We start from the raw sequence: 20,524 nt of genomic DNA, 5'->3' as shown, positions 1-20,524 counted from the left end.
ATAAGAGAATAAGAAATTAAAATCACCACAATTTGGACAATTTAAAATAAAAAAGCTATCGAAACTATTAATTGCTTATCAAAATAATTATCAATTAATTTGATAATCGATTATTTATCAGCACCCCTACTACTGAATAATCCATTGAGTAACTTATAACATTATTGCATTATCAAACAACAAATAAATGATAGAGATGAGTCATGTTAAATAGACAAAATCAATTTATTCCTGAAAGAAAAAAACGCAATCTATTCCAGGCTCCGAAATGAATCCCTTTTCATTCAAATTGGCCACTTGTGCATTTCATGCAAGAATGAACAAAAAAGTCAGCAAAAAATCAAAATAAATAAAAGTGACCTTTAACTGTACACAGAACAAATGTATATAAATTAAAAAATAGATACTAGGCCACTTGTAGTGTTGACTCGCCGTATTCACAAAACAAACTAGTTGGCGCTGTTTATATGTGACAAAGGACAGTGACAGAGTTGCGAGCTTTTCTTGACACATTTACAAAAGTACATGATTACAATGGAGAAAAGTCAACATATCCACATGCTCAGAACTAAGACTGGCCCTCCGTCTCGAGGCGATGTTCCCAGTAGCAAAGAACAAACGCTCCGACGGCGTCAGTGTTGCTGGAATACCCAAAAAAGACTTGGCCAGCTTTGCCAGGGTGGGATATCGAGTTGCGTTAGTTCTCCACCATAACAGTGGATTGTCCTTCTTGGAGAGCGGAAGTTCTCCAAAGTACTGCAAGACTTCCTTCTGCACCGTGTGACTTTGCTGCTTATCCTCGTCCTCTTCATCGCTGTTGTCAGAGTCTGACGATGATCCCAGAATAGTGTTGGTGAACGATCTGTCCTTTGGCACAAAACGGCTTTCTAACGTGGCGGCGGCGGCTTGGTTTCCACTTTTATTTGACTGTCTTTCTTCCTTTATGACAGCTAGAGCCATGGATTGAATTTTACTTTGGACCTTGAACACATCTCCAGCAGGCAAGAACTTAAGTTTTCGAAAGCGTGGGTCCAAGGCGGCAGCCAGGAGGACAGTGTTAGGAGCATTAGGCTGAAAACAAAACAACTTTTGCCATCTCTCCGCGATCTGTTCTATCACCTGGGCTTGGAATTCCTTTACTGAATAACTTTCAAATGTTGAACTCAGTGTTGCCTTCCTGAGGTTGTGCACCAGCTGTGGAAGAGAAGAGAGAGTGACATATTGTTCCCCGTGCAGAAACTCTGTCACACTTACGAATGGCCCGAGGACTCGGGTCAGCTCCTCACTGAGGTTCCACTGCTCTTGCTTAAGATCCAGGTGGAGTTGTTTGCCATTTGAATTGGCTGCAAGATCAGAAAGAGCCGCAGCCACGGGCCATCTTTGTCCAAGGAGCCTGGACAGCATGTGATATGTGCCGTTCCACCTTGTACTTACATCGCGAATCAACATTTGTGGTGGCATTCCCATTTGTTTCTGCATTTCTTGAAGTTTGGCACAGGCCACCTCACTCTTCTTGAAGTGTTCGACCAGGGTTCTCGCAGAAGCCACACAATTAGCAATGGTTTGACTGTTTTTCAGTGTGCTCTGGACAACCGAGTTCAAAACGTACCCGGAGCATCTCACAGCAGCCCAGCCGTGCCTCTCCTTCAAAATGGCTGCTGCTGAAACTACAGAGGCCCTGTTGTCATGGACAACCGCCTTCACCTTTGGGAAGGGGATATAAAATTTGTCAGTGGTCTCCTCCAGCAAGTCTGCAATATCGGCAGCTGTGTGATTCTCTTTGAGAGGCCCTGTTGTTAGAGAGAAGGACTTCATCTGCCAATCTTCCCCCACAAAGTGACAGGCCACTCTGAGATAGCTCTCCGTAGCCACACTAGTCCAGACGTCAGTCGTCAATGCTACACTCTCCGTGTCCTGAAGGACTGTTTTCAGTTTCTCTGTTATTTGTTGGTGCTTCTTTTCCATCAGACTTGTGAAATGAGATCTGGCCGGCATGCTGTATTTTGGGTTGAAAGCCGAAATCATCTTTTTGAATCCCTCGTCTTCCACCATGGACAGTGGGCGCATGTCAGTGACGAGCATTTTCAAAATGCTGTCTGTGAGCAAGGTGGCTTCTTCAACGGTGCATGACAGAGCTGGGCGGCCAAAGCAGTCCGGGGGCCGTTGTGATGCGCTGGAAAAAAAAAAATTATTCATATGATTCCAATATTTTCAAAATATTAAGAGAAGTAGTAGGGCTGTCACTATGGGTTATGTTTCTATAATTTTTCTTCTGTATAATATAGGGCTGGCTGCAGCTATCGAATATTTTAGTAATCTACAGAATATTCCATGGATTAATCGGCTAAAACGTAATTTTGATTAATTAAAGAGCATTTATAATTTGATTCTACATCTTCATTCCACAGCGCTGTCCTTTTGCAGATCGTAATTTATTAGACATAAGTTTGACGTTAGTTATTATCAAAAGCAACATAGCTTTCTTAGGACTAACGTTGCATTAGTAACGTTAATTACGTTACATAGATTTGACCTCGTGTCGTTAGCTCTGCAGGTGTACTGTTGTGGTAAGCTAGCACGGTTTTGCAGTGGACACATATCACGGCGTTCTCTCTAATTCTTAATTTAAAATGTTCCCACACCTTCGACATTTTTGGTCGTTTTTTCTTCCTGTTTTTCTCATGGTTTCCCATCTCATCTTCCATTTTTCCCGCTCCGCAAAAAAAACATAAACGTCGGTGACGTAAGCGCAGTGTGTCACATTGAAAATAATCAGTGCGAAACCATGACTTGACCTTTACAATTAAATAAACGCGTACCCGAGGCAGAGAAAATTTCTGGATCATTTTTTGGTCATCGAGATACTCGATAAATCGTTTCTGCCCTAAAATAATAATAATGTATAATTTAATCTAACCGTACCGAACAAGGAGAGAGGGCGTGAGAAAGAATGAAAGGGATGAGCAGCATCTGTCCTGTGGCAAGCTCCGTTACGGTACCTTGTATCGGCGACGCTTGTTGAGCTTGAGCTGACTTTAACAGGATGTTTGCGCATCAGATGTTGTATCATCACCGATGTGCTATTGTGAAAGGCCAGTTCTGCGTTGCAGTACACACATTGCACTTTTCTGTCTTCTTTTTTCAATTTGAAATGATCCCAAACTTTGGACATTCTTTGTCTTTTATGGGCTCGTTCCGTCTGAGACTCCGCCATCTAGCCACCTTATTTCACGGCGGATTAGTGTGCGTCTAGAATAACAGTCCGTCTGGAAAAATTGTCCCTGAAGCAAAACAACGCTCGCTCTATAGGAATGAAACGAAACCTTGATTTTCGACCTTTTTATTGTAAACGAATTATGGGTTAGTCTTTCTTCCCTGTTGAACTACGTATTAACAACACCCACTTCATTTTTTTTTATATCCGACCCCCCGAGTATTAGTGATTCTATTTAGTCTAATGAAGACAAATTAACTGAATTGCTCTTCTGGAATCTCAGTGAAATCCGGGGTGCATTTATGAATAAATATTATCTAGACACTTTCTGTGGAGCATTTCACATGTATCTTAATCGTTGTCATATTCTCTAGTGGTGATTATGCTCTCTTAAAAGGTCAATACTTTAGTCACAAAAATCTACCGTTATGTGTTTTGAGCTCAGCCTACATGCACCATAAAAAGTGTATTGTGGGCTAGAGTTCACAAGCAGGTGACAAAGTGATACAGTAAACTCCAATATTTAAGACACCAACATAAGCACAGACTACAAAGAAAATTATTTATTCACAACAAAGCCATGAAACGTTTTACAATTCAAAAACAGTTGTCTTGCTTCAGTTTAACCATGTAAAAAAAAAAGTATCCACACACATGCCCCTTGCAGCCAGTCTCATACTCTCTCCAAGGCCTCCAACATTATGATGCTGTTCCCTCGGATGACCTATGTTTGGGACAAAAATCACAACTGTTAATCTGTTCAATATTTACCATCATGATTCCTTATGAGTGTGGTGGGGATGCTCAAGTATTTATCTTGATAGATTAGTCACATTATATTTGTAATTTGCTGACAGTTGCATTCAAATTGCATCTTATCACACCAGTAAGCAGCTGCTTTATACAAACATCATTAGGTTCCAGCTTCACAATTAATACTAAATTCAATAAACCTTACAGGTTGTACAAGCATTCCTGGCATGCTTATGTACGATACTGCAAATTCAAATAGTAATACTATGGCTTTTAACATTTTCAGCTGTAAATGTTTGGTGCAATATAAAATGGAACTAAAACCTATATGCAATCGTAATGAGGGTATTCTGGGAACAACCTTGATTTTTTTAATGTTCTGTCTTGATCTTTGAACAAGCACATGACAATGTACAAGAAGTAACACTGGCTAGTACTGACCACCATGCCAATGGTATGCTGCTGTCCTCCTGGTCCCATTTCCAGAGTGTCATCCACCACCAGGTTCATAAATGGGTCAAACCCTCGAAGGATGCCCTGCACATGTCTGCCTCCATTTAACTTAACTAAAACACACACACAAAATTAAATGCATTAAGATTGAACTGCTTAAAGGAATACACTACTAACAAAATATTGTGAGGGCAGATGAAACCAAAGTTGAGTCGTTTGGGACGCACACAAAAAATATTGCAATTGCTTGGTTATTAAAAAAAAAAAAAAAAAAAAAAAAAAAAAAAAGGGGGGGGGGTTAATAACATCAATAAGGTGTACTCACGCGAAAGCTTCTTGTCCATGAACCTAAAAGAAGAAAGCAACATTAGTTTACGTACTGAACGTACTGGTTTACAAATGATCGGCTAACGCTTAGCTTGATCTCGCTCGATTTTAAAAGGCGCCATGGCGACGCGGTCATTTCGGCCACATGCAAAAATCAATTTACAAGACAAGTAAAGCACAGATATTGGTTTGAGCATATTACGTCTTACTTTTTCAACTCAGGAGGGTGCGCCTTGCTCATTTTGTCTTTGTTTCTTTACCAGCAAACAGAAAGAATCGTCGCTTTTACGATTCAGAGCCGCTACAGGAAACGTGCGCTTAACAAACGGAAGTCAATCTGCTATTTCCTAGTTTGAGCATTATGGTCATACTGCCCTCTTTCGGATCGGCGTAGACTAGCACAACTTCAAAATCTGCTGTAGGAATTTGATTCACTCGATAAAACAGCATTTTGAGAGCAGTTTAATTATGACTGCAGTGAAAAACAACAAACCAGTGTTCAATATGAAGTTTCAAAAGAGTAGAAAGAAATATTTCATAGCTGCTGTTAGAAAAAAACCAGTAGCTAGGAACAAAAAGGCACATAAAAAAAAACAAGTGGCAAGACTGACAGTCTGTACAAGTTTGGTTATTTTGGCATATCCTCGACACTGCACATTTTACATGATTTTGTCCATAAGGTATTTGATAAAATCAGTTAGTTTGAATCACATTTCGCATGTCCCTGAAATTGCTAACCCTCTCATATCAGTGGTATTGCGGCCAGAATTTAGTCTCATTAAAAAAATGAAACCGTGGATAGTTGCAGTATAAATATCCACACTTGTGTTTCATAATTTTCATCACACGTGCACTAGGATTTTGACAAGCTTCAAACTCGTGATGAAAGATCAATATAAAAAAAAACTTTTGGAAAATCAGCTTTCTGAATCACATTATACATGAAGATCCACCACATTCAATTCTGACATTTGCCAAAAATATTCACAAAATCAACAAGATTACATATTTTGGTGTTTTCTTCCAGCATTGTCTGCTTGGATAAAAGTTCTAGAAAAAAACACACTCCAATCCCTGTAGGCCTAATCTTCTGCTTCCTCCCTGGCTATTAGGTGCTCCTGACAATGTTCAAGGAAGGTGTCCAGTGCTGAGAAGCCCTCCTGACAGGGCACACAGTGATAAACGCGCTGCCTTGTTGATGCCGGCTGCTCGAAGGTGTCCATCTCTTTCGTGCACACGCTGCACTCTCTCCTCATTGTGGAGGCGTCATGGAGCTCCACGTGTTGCCTCAACTGCGACTGCAGAAGAAACACCTCAGTGCAGGAGGGGCACGGGAACTCTCCTTCCACTTCCACGTCGTCCTCCTCTTCCACCTCCTTCCAGGGCCTCCCTGGACCGGCCCGTACAGTCTTGCACTGCGCAAGGCTGCCTTCAACTTCATCGTCTGGTGTACGCTCTGGTAATTTGGTGTTTTTGATGTTGTTACCTGTGGGCTGACCTTTTTTCATGGCACTTAAACATGAAGTTGCAGTGTAGTGGGCATTCAGAGAGAGATGATGGAGGAAGAGCCTGCCGCATATCTTACACGGATAGGCATTTTTTCGCCTGCGTTTTCTTGCCGCCGGCTGGGTCTCGCTCACTGATGTTCTCTTCATATGTGACTTAATGTTGTGCTTCTCTTTCCTGTGCATGTAGAGTTTGGAGGTATGCCTGAAGACCATGCTGCGGAAGCACCACTTACAATGTGGTTTTTGAATGGGATTAGTGGATTTTTAACATGATCTGATCTTTTGAGGTTGGTCTGCTTGTGGCGTTATCTGGCCTGTGTGCAGAGGGGGAGCTTGTCTGCAGGAACAAGTTTGGACTCTGGTTCTGCTGCAGTTGAACGAGGTCTGGGCGATTTTGTGAGTCCATCCACACACCTGATGGGAATACAAAGTCAGACACATAGGATTGGCATAGCATGGTTCACGTAGCCACGAGAATAATGAGATAAATAAATAAAAACACGCTAGCTTCTCACTTTCTCCTTCTTTGACACGTCAATATTAATCTAAATTCGCAAATTGAGCAACATCGAACTATGAACGCAAAACACACGACTTTGAAGACCAGTCTGTTCACTTTGCGACTACCACTAGCGTGTAGCTAACGCTAGCGAAACATTTGCATTGAGAATAAATTGTATTTTCGACAAAAAAATATCCTTACCTTAGCGCCCAAACATGCGCAGTTGCACAGCTGAATAATACAATAAAACAGATTGTAACATTGCAGAAAACATGGACAAATAACACGTTTAGCTTGTCGAAAGGCACGCTAACGCTACTGCAAAGTTTCAGGGGGCGTTACTATATTGGACAATATATGTAACGTCACTTGCTCACATCCAATCAGCGTTTGGCGCAGTACCCCATTTTTTGTACCTTTTATTGGCTAAACATAAATCCGAATTGACCACACAGACAACGTGACTGGCCGAAATTAAGATCAATCGTTTAATATAAACAAGTAACACTACAGCGAATACTGTAATAATTAAATTCGTCCTTTAAGGCTTAAGTAAACGTCTGCTAATTCAACAGCTCGTATTGACTCAAATAAAGATCTGGCATTGATTGAACACAAGACATTCATGAACACATTTTGATTTGGTCAGATAAAGTAGGAAAAAAATAATCATGGAATGAACAATATCCTGATGGGAGCCAATAAATGTACGTGAAAGAATAACACTCATAGGTAGGGAGTACATTTTAGCAAAAGCAAAAATAAAGAAAAACTGACAGAAAATACCGCTTAAACTATATAATTTTTTTTAAAATTTAATTTAGGTACAAAGGTTTTATGGGCGCCAAACTTAAATAAAGATTTGCAGTAAACTGACAGTAGAAAAACTTAATGATCTCCTGAACACTAATAAAAAAAAATTCAATAGCTGCCAGCCAAGCATCCAATGCACAACAAATTTGACATCACCACGAGTAAATATTTACTTGCTCAATGATTAGACGATAAAAATCATAACAATATTAAATTTTCATTTAAGAGTTTAACGTACCAAACCAAATCAGCATTTGCTGTTAAAATGATCTCCTGTAATGACCAAAAATGATTAACAACCCACCAATTTACATTCATTCCAAAATCTCCTGGATTATTTAAAAAGGTGGATGCAACAACAACCTGGCCAAACAAAAACAGCAGGACTGCTGATGAAGCAATTTTGTCACACCATACTGTAAATGACAGGACTACAGTACATGACAAAGATATCATCACATATTGTGAGCGGTGCAACACTGCTTTCAAAGAACTGACTCAAGTACTTGGACTAAATGAAGTTTAAATACACACTAGTACTCTTTAGTACTATTGACTAAATTACTTAATTCCCCCTTGCATCAAAAGAAGACTGCTTGTTGGCAAATATTGACAGAGACCAAAAATATGTAGACATGACCACTGACCAATGATTTCTCTGTGGTTTGAAACTCCAAAAATTCAAAGTTTAGACATTTCAGTATAATACTGTAGTCTTATGTGGCTTTGGGAACCGCATGAGTTGTTGTTTAATTACCTCAACCGAAATATTAAAATATTCCATTTTACAATGATGTATTACTTCAATCATAAAGTAAGGCCAACTAAACAATAAACGCGAAGGCTACATGAGCTCAATTTCCCTTCAGGCAGTTAGAGCCCCTGAAAATCACAAGTAAATCACATTTTAGACAAAAATGCTTTCTGACAAGGTGAAATGTAACATCAACATTACACAATTAGTCCGCTGCTTCTCTTACCTTGTGTACCTGGAAATATAATAACAAAGCATATAATTCCCAATCATGCTAATCTTGAGATTAAGAGCTTTTCTTCCTTTGATTAGCTGATTGTGCATTGCAGATAAGTCTTCCGGTTTCTATTCCGCTCATGCTCATTTTAAGTGAAATTTATCCTAAGAGTTGGGAGTTACACAGGTTTTATGTTATTTTTAAACTCTTCAGAGTGTTGAACTATTCTCAATGCTAGCCTTTTAGATCCTAAATTCCTACCTCACAGCGAATATTCAGTATTTATTAAAACAATAACTTAAAAAACTCTGTAAAAAATATAAGATGTACACCATCATTGATTAAAAGGATGATATCAAACACATTCACCATCCATCAAAATCAAAATGCTCTTAAAACACATTAAACAGGGGAAACAATCAAGAGCTGCGTGAATGGATCAAGACGACAGGTGTTTGTGTGTGCTTCTATGTATACTGTAACATCCAGTGTTGAATTGCAAAAGATTCACCGTTTTCACAGGACTGCTTTTGCGGGCTCATCGGAAGGTTCGCAGACAAATGTTCAAGCACATTATAGAAAGCTATAAAGAGGAGGCCTATCTCTTGTAGTGGCTGGGCGCATCCGCAAACATGTACTTCAGTCTGTAAGCTTCAGCCAGAAGAAGGCCAACTTCTTCGTTACCCCAGTGGATTGTGGGAAGATTCTGTAATAGTATAAGAAGGCCCTGAAGAGAAAAAGAACATCAATTTCAGGTCCAAGCAGAAAGTTATCCTTTATGACAATGACCCAGAACAGAAGAACTAACTGAAGACATTTTGGAATTGCTCATCTGGAACTCAAAACTTGTAAATGTGTGGCGTGACCCACATAACATAACACTTACAATCCAATCAATAAAAGTGTTATAACATGGGAACATTCATTTTTTCCCCCAACTAATTAGAATTTTTAACAGGGTTGTGTATGACTAGACATTTCACATCCAATGTGTTTTATTTAGTTGGTTCCAAGTGAACAAGTAGAAAATTAGAGTAATCGTCAAATTGTCAGGTAGATTCATTAATCACTGTCATTCAGAATAACGATGTCAAGCTTTACAGTTACAATAATTCATCTTTGGATCTATGGAGTATTTGAAAGTACTAAAGTAGTTTGACTGTGAAGTGGTAAAAAGATAAGCATACCTGAAAGTCAACCATGGAGAGAATTTCTTTGCGCCACTCAATGAGAAAAGCGGCACAGACATACAAGTGAAAGTGGGAGAACCCTTCTGCTTCAGCCTATGGAAAAACAAAAAAAAACAAATGAAATGCAAGCAGAAGTTATTCATGACCGTCTGAAATTTCTGTTTTTTATCATTTTTAAACAGCACTTTTTTCTCAGTGCAGTGCTGTATGAATATAATTAATTTTGACTAAATTATTATGCACATGACATTCAAATTAAGAAGGGAATTTCTATTAAAAAAACAAAAAAACCAAGCCAAAAGTAAACACAAAGCTACGCTGGCTGGGGCTCAAACCCATGCCAGAAAAATGACCACCATTCAGAGATAAAGCCAAAGCATGTTTCTTCTAATATTTCATTTTAATTTTCAAGGGAAGGAGAGCGGCGCCAGAGCGCCCTCTAGTGATGAGTCACCCCTGCTACACAGGCTACTTAAATTCAGAATGACACTGAATAAGTCACCTGGTAAGTATCCCAGAGGCGGATTGTGCAGCGCAGTGGCAGCTCCCTCATCAACAGATTGTTCATCCACCGGAAAGCAAATTGTAGATATTCCACTTCATATTTTTTGAAATGATTGTGAATGTCCTCTGAAGGCAGAAACACACACACACACACAGCTCAATTTCAACATGAATTAGCTAATAAGTGTAGTATTGAAGTTCAGGCCTAATATTGTACAAGCTCCATTTTTTGCAGGCCTGTTTTACAGTGAAAAGGGTGGCTGATGAAGTATCTACCATCGATCCGACTGACAAGTTCCTCTAAAGCTTTGACTTTGTTCTGGATTCCCGGTTGAGCGAAGGTGTAATTGTCCTAAAACAACAGCAATTTTCACAACCAAAGCACATTTGAAGACAATGAGAAACTACCAATACACGTGCAGACCTGTATTCCGTCCAGTAGTTTGCTCATACACCAGAAGCTGTCAGCCTCAATGTTTCTCTGAATGTCCGGAGACAAAGCAGCCACTTCAAAGTTTTCCATGTCCTCCACTTGAAGAACAAAGGACACCGAATGACACTAGACTTATCTGCCATTGGAATACCATTTTTAAAGTAGAGGATGTTAAGCTGAAAACTCCGGAGATTCAGATTTTCCCCATGGGAAACTTACTGACAAACTCAGACAGGAAGACCACGAAAAAGGGCGTGACCAGATCATTAATCCCCTGGACATAACCACTGGCCGGGTGTCGGATAGCCCAGATGAAGAGGATACGCTCAAACACCTGAGAGACACAACACAATTTGAAAAATCCCAAGTAAAAATGTGTTACACGTTCAATTTTGTCCAATCATGTTTACATTCTAGAACATGGGAATAGAAATGGAGTTATCAAACATTTTGGGCGCGTTTGTTGGAAGATTCCATGAATACTGTATTGCAATTAATCACTCAGTTTATACTGAGTGGGTGTGGTCAATATCATATTAGCTCAAAATCCCTTTACGTACATATATTGAGGGGATGAAGCATAAAGTGTTCTTTTCCTTAGTGAGCTATTTATTTACCTCTTGCACTACAGGCTGCTGGAACAATGGAATCAGGGGGTTGGTCCGTGGAATGTCGATGTGAATCTGCCAAGAAGAAACAAACATACAGGCTTCATTCCTACAGTGAGTATAAAGGATGCACCGAAATGAAAATTCTGGGCCGAAACTGAAAAACAAGAAACCGGCGACTCAAAACTGAAATTCCAACGCCGCCCCGGTGAACCGTACCTGTCGGTATGTGTCTTTGTAGTGCTCATCTGTTCTGGAGTGGTAATATTGCAGAATGAAGCCAAAGTATTCCTCTCGTTTCCTTTTGAGCACAAGCTCCCTGCGCTCTTTGTTGGCTGGCAGATAACCCTTTTCGGGAGCAAAGAGAGGAGAGGTGGCCATCTCAAAACAAGCTGAAAGTCAACTCATAGGCTACTCGCAATGCCGCTTACAGAGAGGAGCCTCCACGTGATTGGACGGACTTCCCTCGGTATGCCCGACCAGCTGTGCTTTCGCAGCTCCTCTGAAAGCAATCGAGAATTGCCATATACTCATTACCACATGTGCGGAGATCATGTCCTACCAAGGTCAGTGTTGGCACTAGCCAGCAGTTGCTTGAATTTGTCCAGCCGGCTCTTTTCCCGCACTGTCATGGGAGGGGCTCCTGATGCGTTCTGGTCTGAAATGCGAGCCACCAGAGGGATGACAGGTCGAACAGGGAGAGACTGTTGCTTCTGCAGTGTGGAGCGAACTGTGGAAGGTCAGAGAAGCACTGATTTATAGGCAGCCAAAGATTTGCCTTTTAAATGAAATAAGAAAGCTAGCTGTCATTGCAACAGCCCCATAAGACTGAGAATCACCCGCTAAGATGCTCAGCGGTTATTCAGGTTAAAGTAAGTCAAATAATCTCCTACCTGAGGATGTAGTGAGGTGGATCTCGCTGTTCGACTTAACCACCTTGCTGTTTGCGAGGTCGTGCTCCGTGTCCTCCTCTGTTGTGTGTGAAATCCCACTTTGGATAACACCAGCAGCATCCTGTTTTTCAATAGACAATATATCTTTATTGATAAAGCACTTTCACAACAGCTTTCACCGTAACAAAGAACCCAAGTGGAGTAACAGTATTTTAATCACTATGAATATTTTCTCAATTGCCCAATTGTACAGTACTGTAAAATTGTAAATTTCAGATATGTTAGCATGTTATTTTCCCTATGTTCTAGTGCACATGATTTATTTTGACTACACATACACCCTGATGCCTTGATGATAAAAAATACAAATTTGTCATCAAGCGGCTACCTGCTTCTGGGTCAATGCAGAACGCAGTCCAGATGGAAAGGAAGAACACAGGGCGGGGCCACCGAGAAAATCCTCCTCATCATCATCATCGTCAATGTCCCAAGCATCGTTCGTGCTCCGAGCAAACTCATGGAAGCTTGACGTCTTTTTAGATTTGAGATTGTTTAACTTTGGCTTTGTGTCTTTTGGATACCTGTATGTAAAAACAAAACAAAAGAAAAACAGTAAATAAGAAATGAATATGTTGTCGCATTTCCTGGTGGTGATTAACAGCATGAGAGCACTTACGAGCGTCGCAGCCGTGGGTCAAGAGGAGGATGCTGCGCTCCGTAAACAGGCTGCACGCTGGAGAAGACCACAAGTGACGTGAAGACATGTTCACACAACCTCACAAATACTTATTGTCTGTGTTCATGGCAAGAGTCAACAAAGAAAGCATCTCAACAGTTATGCCTCAGCTTGTTATTTTTTCTTTGAAGCTAATGTCAAACATAATCCTTAACCCTGTCACTCATTCATAATCAGCGCATCACTGCACATGGGGGCAAAAACCCGTGGTCATCTTTTGCTGAAAGGATGACAAACTGGTTGGCAAAGTGGCTGAGATGTGACAATGGCTGTATCTGTCAAGATTTGCTTTATCAGGAGAAAGCCAAGAAGAGATGAGCAGAAGTCAACGCTGAGTGTCTGTGTTCAAGTAAAATGCTCAGGTTTCCAGTCTTTACACCCTTTTTAGTGTTAGTGTGCATGCCAGAGTTTGAGACAAAGGCAGCAACACCCTTTTGGTGCAGGTCCTCTCTGCCAGCCTTGTCACACGTGACTGACACTGATATTTCTTATCTTTATAAGCAGAACATTCTGCATTTAGGACAAACGAGCAGACAAAGAAAACACAGAGTGAAACTGCGAGACTCTCCAGGTCAGGAGATTAATAACAGCGATACAAACTATCCAGTCAGCGCTAGTTAGCCCAATGCTAGCAGTCTGCCGGTGGGCCAGCTAGAGTGTATAGCGGGCGAGTGGTGAATGACAGAAGCCGTAAGAAGGCAGAGTGGATTCTGTCAACGAATGCCAGGGACCCGTTTTAATTTCTTAACTCCAAAAAGAGTAGAAATAAAAACTCAAGGTGAAGGAATTTAACTAGCCCAGCTAAGACAGCTCATCTGCGGCACATCGCCGACGTACATCCACAACCAGTCAAAAACATGAAAGGCAACCAGTGAACGTTACATTTCGTGTCATGTCAAGTTATTCAATTCATAACAGGACATAAAGCAATAAACAGAAGCGCGAGAAGGGAAATTCCTACCTTCCGGGAACCTTAGAATTTCTCCTCCAAAAATTGATCCTGTTCTCGGTGGCCATACTCTGTAAAGACAGCCCTCCCTTAGGCCGACATTGACATCGGCTCCCCGCACCAAGCAACCACGAGGAAAACCCTTCCGTCAGCCATTGACGACGACTCGGTTCCCCTCTGCCTGGGCTTGGATGGACGGTGGAAAGGAAAGCGGTTTAGTTACGAAAGTGACGATGTGGAAGATAGGAGAAGATGGAAGTCGCCATCTTGGTGCATACTGACTGAAGTCAGGCTTGTGGTTGGTGGGCGGGGCGAACAGGTGTAGCGCAGGCAACCAATGGGAGACAGCGAGGGAGGGTCCTGGATGGCGTTATAAACACGCAGAACCAAGACACGTTATAGAAACTTTGTTGTTGTTAAACTACTTTGGTCCGCGTTCACAATGCTCACCCGTTTGCCGTGTTGTGGCTTTTTACAACCAGGTAGGGATCACAAACTTTGATTAATAAAAAGTCGTAGATAAAAACAACGGTGTTTATTATTAAGTCAAGGAAATCCATTCACTGGAGAAGCTTTAAGAGTAAAATCGAATATACTTTGCTTTAGAGCTGAAGAACAGTGATAAAAGCCCCTAAAATGCTACAGGAAAAACGGAAGTAGATTTATTGTAAAATAAATCACAGACCAGGAATCAAAAATGTTTCTTCTGCATTTTGGACAAATACTTCTTTTTTTCCTCCAATGCTGCGTTTAAAGCCTCAAGCCACACGAGGGCATACTTTCTTTGTTGCACATGAAACCGCACACTGTTTACAGTAAATATTCATTTAACTGCTTTTTACGTCTTCATCTAGTAGGCAGTTTAGAAAGTAAGGTAACCATTATACCAATCGAGCATCTTTCTTTGTGCTTTGAAGTGATCTAAAAAACAGAACTAACTTGATTCAATTCAAGGCACATGAACTTTCAGGTCATTGGGTCTTATTCAAATGCAGGCAAATGGATATTGTTTGGTTGTGTTTTTTCCACGTTGTCTTTCACGTGATAGTCTCATACGATATTTGAATTGCAGGTGCTGTTCAATGTGTGTTTGTTTAGGAAAATCACTGCAAATCCCCTTTGTCTTCACATACGCCAGTCGCCAACAAACTCCTACGGGCTAAATACAGGTGAGCTCGGGACGACAAATTCTTAACTGTTTGAAATAGATCGTGAGTTTGTTTTGCCAGGCTTGGAATAGATGCTTTTGTGTAAAATTCTCACAGACAGAGAATAAAGCCATTCATTTTCTGGATATGCCACACCATAGTGATTTCCAAGTGATGAAGAAAGAATTTGAACTTTGCCTTGAGCGGATCTTGTGACTTTTTTCTGCTGTGATAAGATGTGAAGTGGCCACTTTACAGAAAATAGATGATTGCTTAGAGGAGATGCATCAATTCGGTCACACAACAGAACAATGATGAACTCTGTGTGACCAAGAGCTTGGGGCAGAACATATTTTTTTTCTGCATCAATGGAACTTTTTACGGCTGGACTACTTCTCTATCATAGAAGAGGTTTATTTCTCGATACGCATTCACTTGAAATCTTACCTTATTTAATACTTAGTACTATTCATGTGTTTAATATGTTTGCATGATATTAAGTGTATGATGTATTTTTCCATGGCACATGCTCAGCATAGTTTAGGCCCCTAGCTGTAGTTTGTTGTGCTGAATGGCCAGCTCAGAGAGCATTTTTTTTTTAACGAAAAGAAAAGACACCTCTTTCAACTTCTACAACACACTGAAGAAAAGTTGCGGAAAACTCTCCAAGCAGAAGTCAGGATTTACTTTGAAGTGAGCATTATTCTGAAACTTGCGAAGGTAAGTTTCAGTCTTCAAGTCATGCTAATAAATGTTACGTAATATGTTTAGAATGTGTTCTACAATTTTAAGATGTGCTTTATTGTTGTGAGTGAATGGACAACTTCAATCCAACGCTTAATGTACCTACAGAGAGAAATTCATTTATGATTCTTCTTTAGGCACATGGTGATGTTTGAAGTCAGCAGGTCACCAATAACTGCTCTCACACTCTTTCACTGTGACCAAGCCATGGAGGATTCTGTCTTCTATGAGAAAGGTAAGAAGCTGATGATGGAAAGTCACTTTTCCTTGAGAGTTTAGTTTTAGGGGGGCTCTCAGTATATCTGCCTCACTGACAAAAGGCTTGAGATTATAAATTGAGTAATGAACGAATGAGTGATTAATGTGTTTAGTGGACCCTGTCACGGATAGAAAAAAATATATAGACCATTGTCAGAGTGCATCACAAGTCTTCAATTTTATGGTAACTAAAAATTGGTGCTCAACACAACTTATGAGCAAAGTGAGGCAGTCAAACACTCGTGAATGAATGTCATATCGGGGTCATCCAGATGAAGCTGTGTCTCTGTGGACCAAAACTGATCACAATAGCAAAATGACTGCCAGACTACTGTCACACTATCTCACACATTATGGGGAGTCAAGTTGGCTCAGTTAAATGACGTTGGCACACTGAGCGGGCATTTGTAATTCTTTCTACGACATGGATGCTTGTGTAAGTCGCAGTCACCAATGCTGCAAGTCTTTTGGAAGATTTCCATGTGACGTTTAGCTGGTAAATTTGGGTTGCTTCCTATATACCATATTTTCCGGACTATAAGGCGCACTTTCAATGAATGGCCTATTTTAAAACTTTGTCCTTATATTAGGCGCACCGGACTATGAGGCGCACCATTAATGCATCATGTCAGATTTTTAATCCAAGTCAAATCATTCTCCATTTGATCTTTTTCAGACGCAACACATTACTTTATAATCACAAAATAATGATCCATAGTCTTTTTGATTCATGATTCATAGTCTTCAGCGGGCCACTTATGATTGATTTCATGACACAAGGCTTCAGGCCAGTTTAAATTTAGGAATTTGGTCCATATATAAGGCGCACCGGACTATAAGGCGCACTGTCGGCTTTTGAGAAAATTGTAGGTTTTTAGGTGCGCCTTATAGTCCGGAAAATGCGGTAATAATTAGTGAGAATGACTTGCTTCTCAACAGTGTATAATCACTGTAAAAGCTATTTAACTGAAAAACAACAACATGAATAATAAATTGAAAAAACATATTTCATATGATTACATCTCACCCCTACAACATTTTAGTTCCTTATCCTAGACAAATGAAAACATGTTTCCCAGATGACTCGCAATTCACTTCTAAATTATTCCAAAGAAAAGCTTCTACCTTTGATCTGCTTGCTACATCTGTACGGTTAGTTAATGACGAACACAACTCCAACTAGATGGCATCCACATAAATGGGATGTAAGCCACATACTCAATGAAAAATAATGGAAAAGTGGCACCTCAGAGGAATAGCTCCATTGATTGGATGTATAATGTAAGCCCTGACTGGCACCTGCATCTGAACATCTGCGATTTCTCTCTGATTAGACTTCAAATTGCAATTATTTTCTATATCAATAGCGCACGTTAATGAGACTTTTTTTTTTTTTTCCACCCCCGCCAGGGTCTCAATCGCCATGCACCGTTCACGGTTTAGTATGAAAATCTGTGCTTGTTTCTCCAGAAGGCTCACTTGATCACGGTGCTGGGCGACAGCTGCGCTACAAATCAGAGCCCATTTACTAGTGACAGAGTCATTAAAGCCTGCTCATCTCATAAAACACAATGCACATGGTCAAATACCACTCACTCCATTCACACTCATAACTCAGTCTACTGGGCACACACTCACAGATCCCATTACTGTTGCACACAATCCCTCACAAAGTTAAACTGAGCATGCAAACTAGAATGGCCATAAGGAGGATAATAATGGTAATGTCACAGAGGTAAAGATGTATATTTGGTGCAGAACAGCAGTGTGTATACGGCGTCACGCCGAGTGTACGTAATTATTGCTTTCAGATGCAGCGACACAAAACACAGGTAGGATATGGAATATATTGTTTGTGCATGCATATACAGCGTGTCCCATTATTTTCCATACATAGGAAAAAAAATATTTATATGATATGCTTTACTTGACTACCATTGCTTTAAAAATGCATTTCAAAGCGTGTTCTCCACTGCTGAAAAACATCTATTACCTCAGCTGGAGTTACTGTATCTTTGTAATGACATTGGTGATGGGTTCCTTCACATGATTTATGTTTTGTATCTTTTCCTGATACACCTTGGCCTTCAAATGCCCCCAAAGATATAAAAGAAAAGAAAAAAAGCGGAATGAGATCTGGGAGGCCACGCCAACCAATCTAAGAAGCAGGAAACTGGTGATCAAACCACTGAGGCGTAAATACCACAGTGGGGTGGAAGTCTGACTTGGTGAAAGTAAACAGGGAAGTTAACATCCTTGTTTAGCATGAATAAAAATAAATATTTTCCTGGAAAATTTTAAGATACTTCTCAGCAACTAGATTTCCATCAATAAAAAATATTGGTCCACTAATTCAGGCACCCCAAATCCCAGACCACATAATTAGGTTACTAGCAAGAATTCTTCCAAAAAATGCTGATAAACATCCATCCATCCATCCATTTTCTGAACCGCTTAGTCCCCACGGGGGTCGCGGGCGTGCTGGAGCCTATCCCAGCCGTCATCGGGCAGTAGGCGGGGGACACCCTGAACTGGTTGCCAGCCAATCGCAGGGCACACAGAGACAGACAACCAATCGCACTCACACTCACACCTATAGGGACAATTTGGAGTCTTCAATCGGCCTACCAAGCATGTTTTTGGAAAGTGGGAGGAAACCGGAGTGCCCGGAGAAAACCCACACGGGCCCGGGGAGAACATGCAAACTCCACACAGGGAGGGCCGGAGGTGGAATCGAACCCGCACCCACCTAACTGTGAGGCGGACGTGCTACCCAGTGCGCCACCGAGCCGCCGCTGATAAACATTCAATTATCAAAATATTATCTTGTGTATACTTTTATGTACATAATACTCAGTATAGAACGTTAGTGGGAAATGCAATGGGAGGGGCGGGCGACTCATCATATATATATGAATCTCCAAACTGTGAATTTGCTTGTTGACTGTAGTTTCAAGTTGTAATACCACCAATCACCACTAGATAGCCGACATGTTTTATACTAAAATGTGAGTAGGCCTTTTTTTTGCAGATTTGGAATCATATGCAACAAAAACTGTACCACAATAATATTCAAATTAAAATATTGAATTTTTGTGACAAGAAAAATACGCAAATTAGTTATTTTATTGTTTGCGTCAAACCTTTTCTTGTTGTGTTGGGATGGATTGTGGATTTTTTATACGGGCATGGAAAATGTACACTCAAAACGTGAAATTTATTCAGAGCACGAATGCACATATTTTTTCCTTATTTAATCTAGCATTTTTCCCATACATCTGGTTGCGTACCCCAAGTAGCACTGATAATAAAGTGTGGCCCCTCCAGCATTATGCTGCCCAATGGAGCTCGCTCTCGCCGAATGATGTGGCTGCAGTCCAATGTGCAAACAGCAGATGTCACTATTTCAAAGAATTCAGTCACTCGTCCCCCCCCAACGTTAGTACATTATATTGTACTGTACTTATACATTCAATGGTTGTATTAATGTGTGTGCTTTACTTTGCAGGCAGCTACGCACCTTTAACCTGAATACATTTTTGGTGGTGTCAGTAAAAGTATTACTTTATTTATGTCATATCGAAACAACATGTTTGCTAAGCCGATTTCCATCCCGCTCGCCCTTAATTCAAGTTTCAAATGATTTCTCATTACCCGCTCTCGGTCATCTAGTCCTCTCTGCTCATTTCTAGTTATTAGCCACAGCAGCCGTTCCACTCGTGTGTGTGTGTGTGTGTGTGTGTGTGTGTGTGTGTGTGTGCTGCACCTTGTTGACTTTAGCCTCATTAGAAGGCCAAATGAATATGACAAGTTGTGACATTAGACCACAGCTGGAACGAATGTGCCAGCCACTCATTCTTCAGCATAGCTAATTTTTCTCGCCCCGCTTTCCGCACACACATTGATTCGTTGCTCACTTATTTTACGGCTAAGGGTTTGATTTGTTTGCGGCAATATTGGAAATGTAGACGGGTATGTGTTTTGAATTGGATTGCACGCTTTGATGCTGAGATAGATTGTAAACTGTGATTTTATTAAATCCTTCATTAGGATTCATCAGCGAGATTGAATCAGAGAAAGGTCACTGTGCAGATGCACCCCCACCTCTCTTTTTTTTGCTCCATCTCCCCGTGTGTATACCCTCCTCCCCCCTCGCTCCCTTGTTTACCCCCACCCGCCCTGCTTCCTCTTCCACACTACTGCAAAGTGGACTGCATGGCTTGCAAACATCATTTCTCTCTTGAGCTCTCTCTTCCCATGGTGGCCCTTGCCTGAAACACATTTGCGACAAAATCGGGGGAAAAATAATCATCACAGGCCTGCGAGAGAAACACAAGGTGAAAGTGACATTAGCCCCCCCCACCCAACCCCACACAACAACCCCCAACAACCACAGAGCCTGGCGCCAGTGGGACGCCGGTGCCACAAATCATTTGTATACTCTCATTTCTACAAGCGGCCCGCGATGTTGCTTACTGCTTAGCGAGCAGATGACTTTCAGAAAGAGGGGAGAATTGGAA

The 20,524-nt window shown here is 40.9% G+C and overlaps 5 protein-coding genes across 10 annotated transcripts in view; 1 reads left to right on the top strand and 4 right to left on the bottom strand.

Annotated features, from left to right (window-relative positions):
- Positions 1-206: 206 nt before the first annotated feature.
- LOC148402278 (E3 SUMO-protein ligase ZBED1-like) lies at positions 207-3,268 on the bottom strand. Of its 3 annotated transcripts, XM_088365539.1 has the most exons (3): positions 3,000-3,268; positions 1,255-2,173; positions 207-1,194 (listed from the first exon to the last, which is right to left on the bottom strand). In XM_088365539.1, exons 1-3 carry the CDS (start codon positions 3,212-3,214, stop codon positions 514-516), a joined length of 1,815 nt encoding a protein of 604 aa, XP_088221665.1. In that variant the 5' UTR covers positions 3,215-3,268; the 3' UTR covers positions 207-513. The 3 variants fall into 3 exon arrangements, with proteins under 3 accessions (XP_088221665.1, XP_088221657.1, XP_088221669.1); XM_088365531.1 differs by having other exon boundaries at positions 207-2,173; XM_088365543.1 differs by lacking the exon at positions 3,000-3,268 and adding an exon at positions 2,643-2,787 and having other exon boundaries at positions 207-2,173.
- Positions 3,269-3,762: 494 nt separating this feature from the next.
- Positions 3,763-5,102, bottom strand: snrpg (small nuclear ribonucleoprotein polypeptide G). The gene is made up of 4 exons (XM_088360424.1): positions 4,957-5,102; positions 4,746-4,768; positions 4,409-4,533; positions 3,763-3,938 (listed from the first exon to the last, which is right to left on the bottom strand). Exons 1-4 carry the CDS (start codon positions 4,986-4,988, stop codon positions 3,888-3,890), a joined length of 231 nt encoding a protein of 76 aa, XP_088216550.1. The 5' UTR covers positions 4,989-5,102; the 3' UTR covers positions 3,763-3,887.
- A 94-nt stretch (positions 5,103-5,196) lies between these two features.
- LOC148402276 (uncharacterized) lies at positions 5,197-7,113 on the bottom strand. Its single transcript, XM_088360411.1, has 2 exons — positions 6,959-7,113; positions 5,197-6,669 (listed from the first exon to the last, which is right to left on the bottom strand). Exon 2 carries the CDS (start codon positions 6,466-6,468, stop codon positions 5,830-5,832), a length of 639 nt encoding a protein of 212 aa, XP_088216537.1. The 5' UTR covers positions 6,469-6,669; positions 6,959-7,113; the 3' UTR covers positions 5,197-5,829.
- Positions 7,114-7,222: 109 nt separating this feature from the next.
- Positions 7,223-14,164, bottom strand: tbc1d22b (TBC1 domain family, member 22B). Its single transcript, XM_088360397.1, has 14 exons — positions 13,867-14,164; positions 12,846-12,902; positions 12,558-12,750; positions 12,170-12,290; positions 11,839-12,006; positions 11,708-11,778; positions 11,496-11,624; positions 11,286-11,351; positions 10,888-11,002; positions 10,660-10,766; positions 10,512-10,587; positions 10,234-10,361; positions 9,729-9,824; positions 7,223-9,268 (listed from the first exon to the last, which is right to left on the bottom strand). The coding sequence occupies exons 1-14, from the start codon at positions 13,920-13,922 to the stop codon at positions 9,140-9,142; spliced, it is 1,512 nt and encodes a 503-aa protein (XP_088216523.1). The 5' UTR covers positions 13,923-14,164; the 3' UTR covers positions 7,223-9,139.
- Positions 14,165-14,196: 32 nt separating this feature from the next.
- The window catches only part of LOC148402273 (myelin transcription factor 1-like), a 70,464-nt gene continuing 64,136 nt past the window's right edge, over positions 14,197-20,524 (top strand). For 3 of the 4 annotated variants that reach the window (XM_088360374.1, XM_088360369.1, XM_088360344.1), the window contains exons 1-3: positions 14,197-14,336; positions 14,927-15,023; positions 15,884-15,981. In XM_088360374.1, the coding sequence (XP_088216500.1) occupies positions 15,888-15,981 (94 nt within the window). In that variant the 5' untranslated portion in view covers positions 14,197-14,336; positions 14,927-15,023; positions 15,884-15,887. The remainder of the gene's footprint in view (positions 14,337-14,926; positions 15,024-15,883; positions 15,982-20,524) is intronic. The other variant, XM_088360352.1, reaches the window with a different exon arrangement.

Source organism: Syngnathus floridae, chromosome 2, assembly GCF_059516105.1.
Source record: "Syngnathus floridae isolate MCC-2025c chromosome 2, RoL_Sflo_1.0, whole genome shotgun sequence".
NCBI classification, from domain to species: domain Eukaryota; kingdom Metazoa; phylum Chordata; class Actinopteri; order Syngnathiformes; family Syngnathidae; genus Syngnathus; species Syngnathus floridae.
The sequence above is the reverse complement of the archived record's forward strand: the minus strand, read 5'-3'. Positions and strand labels throughout refer to the sequence as shown.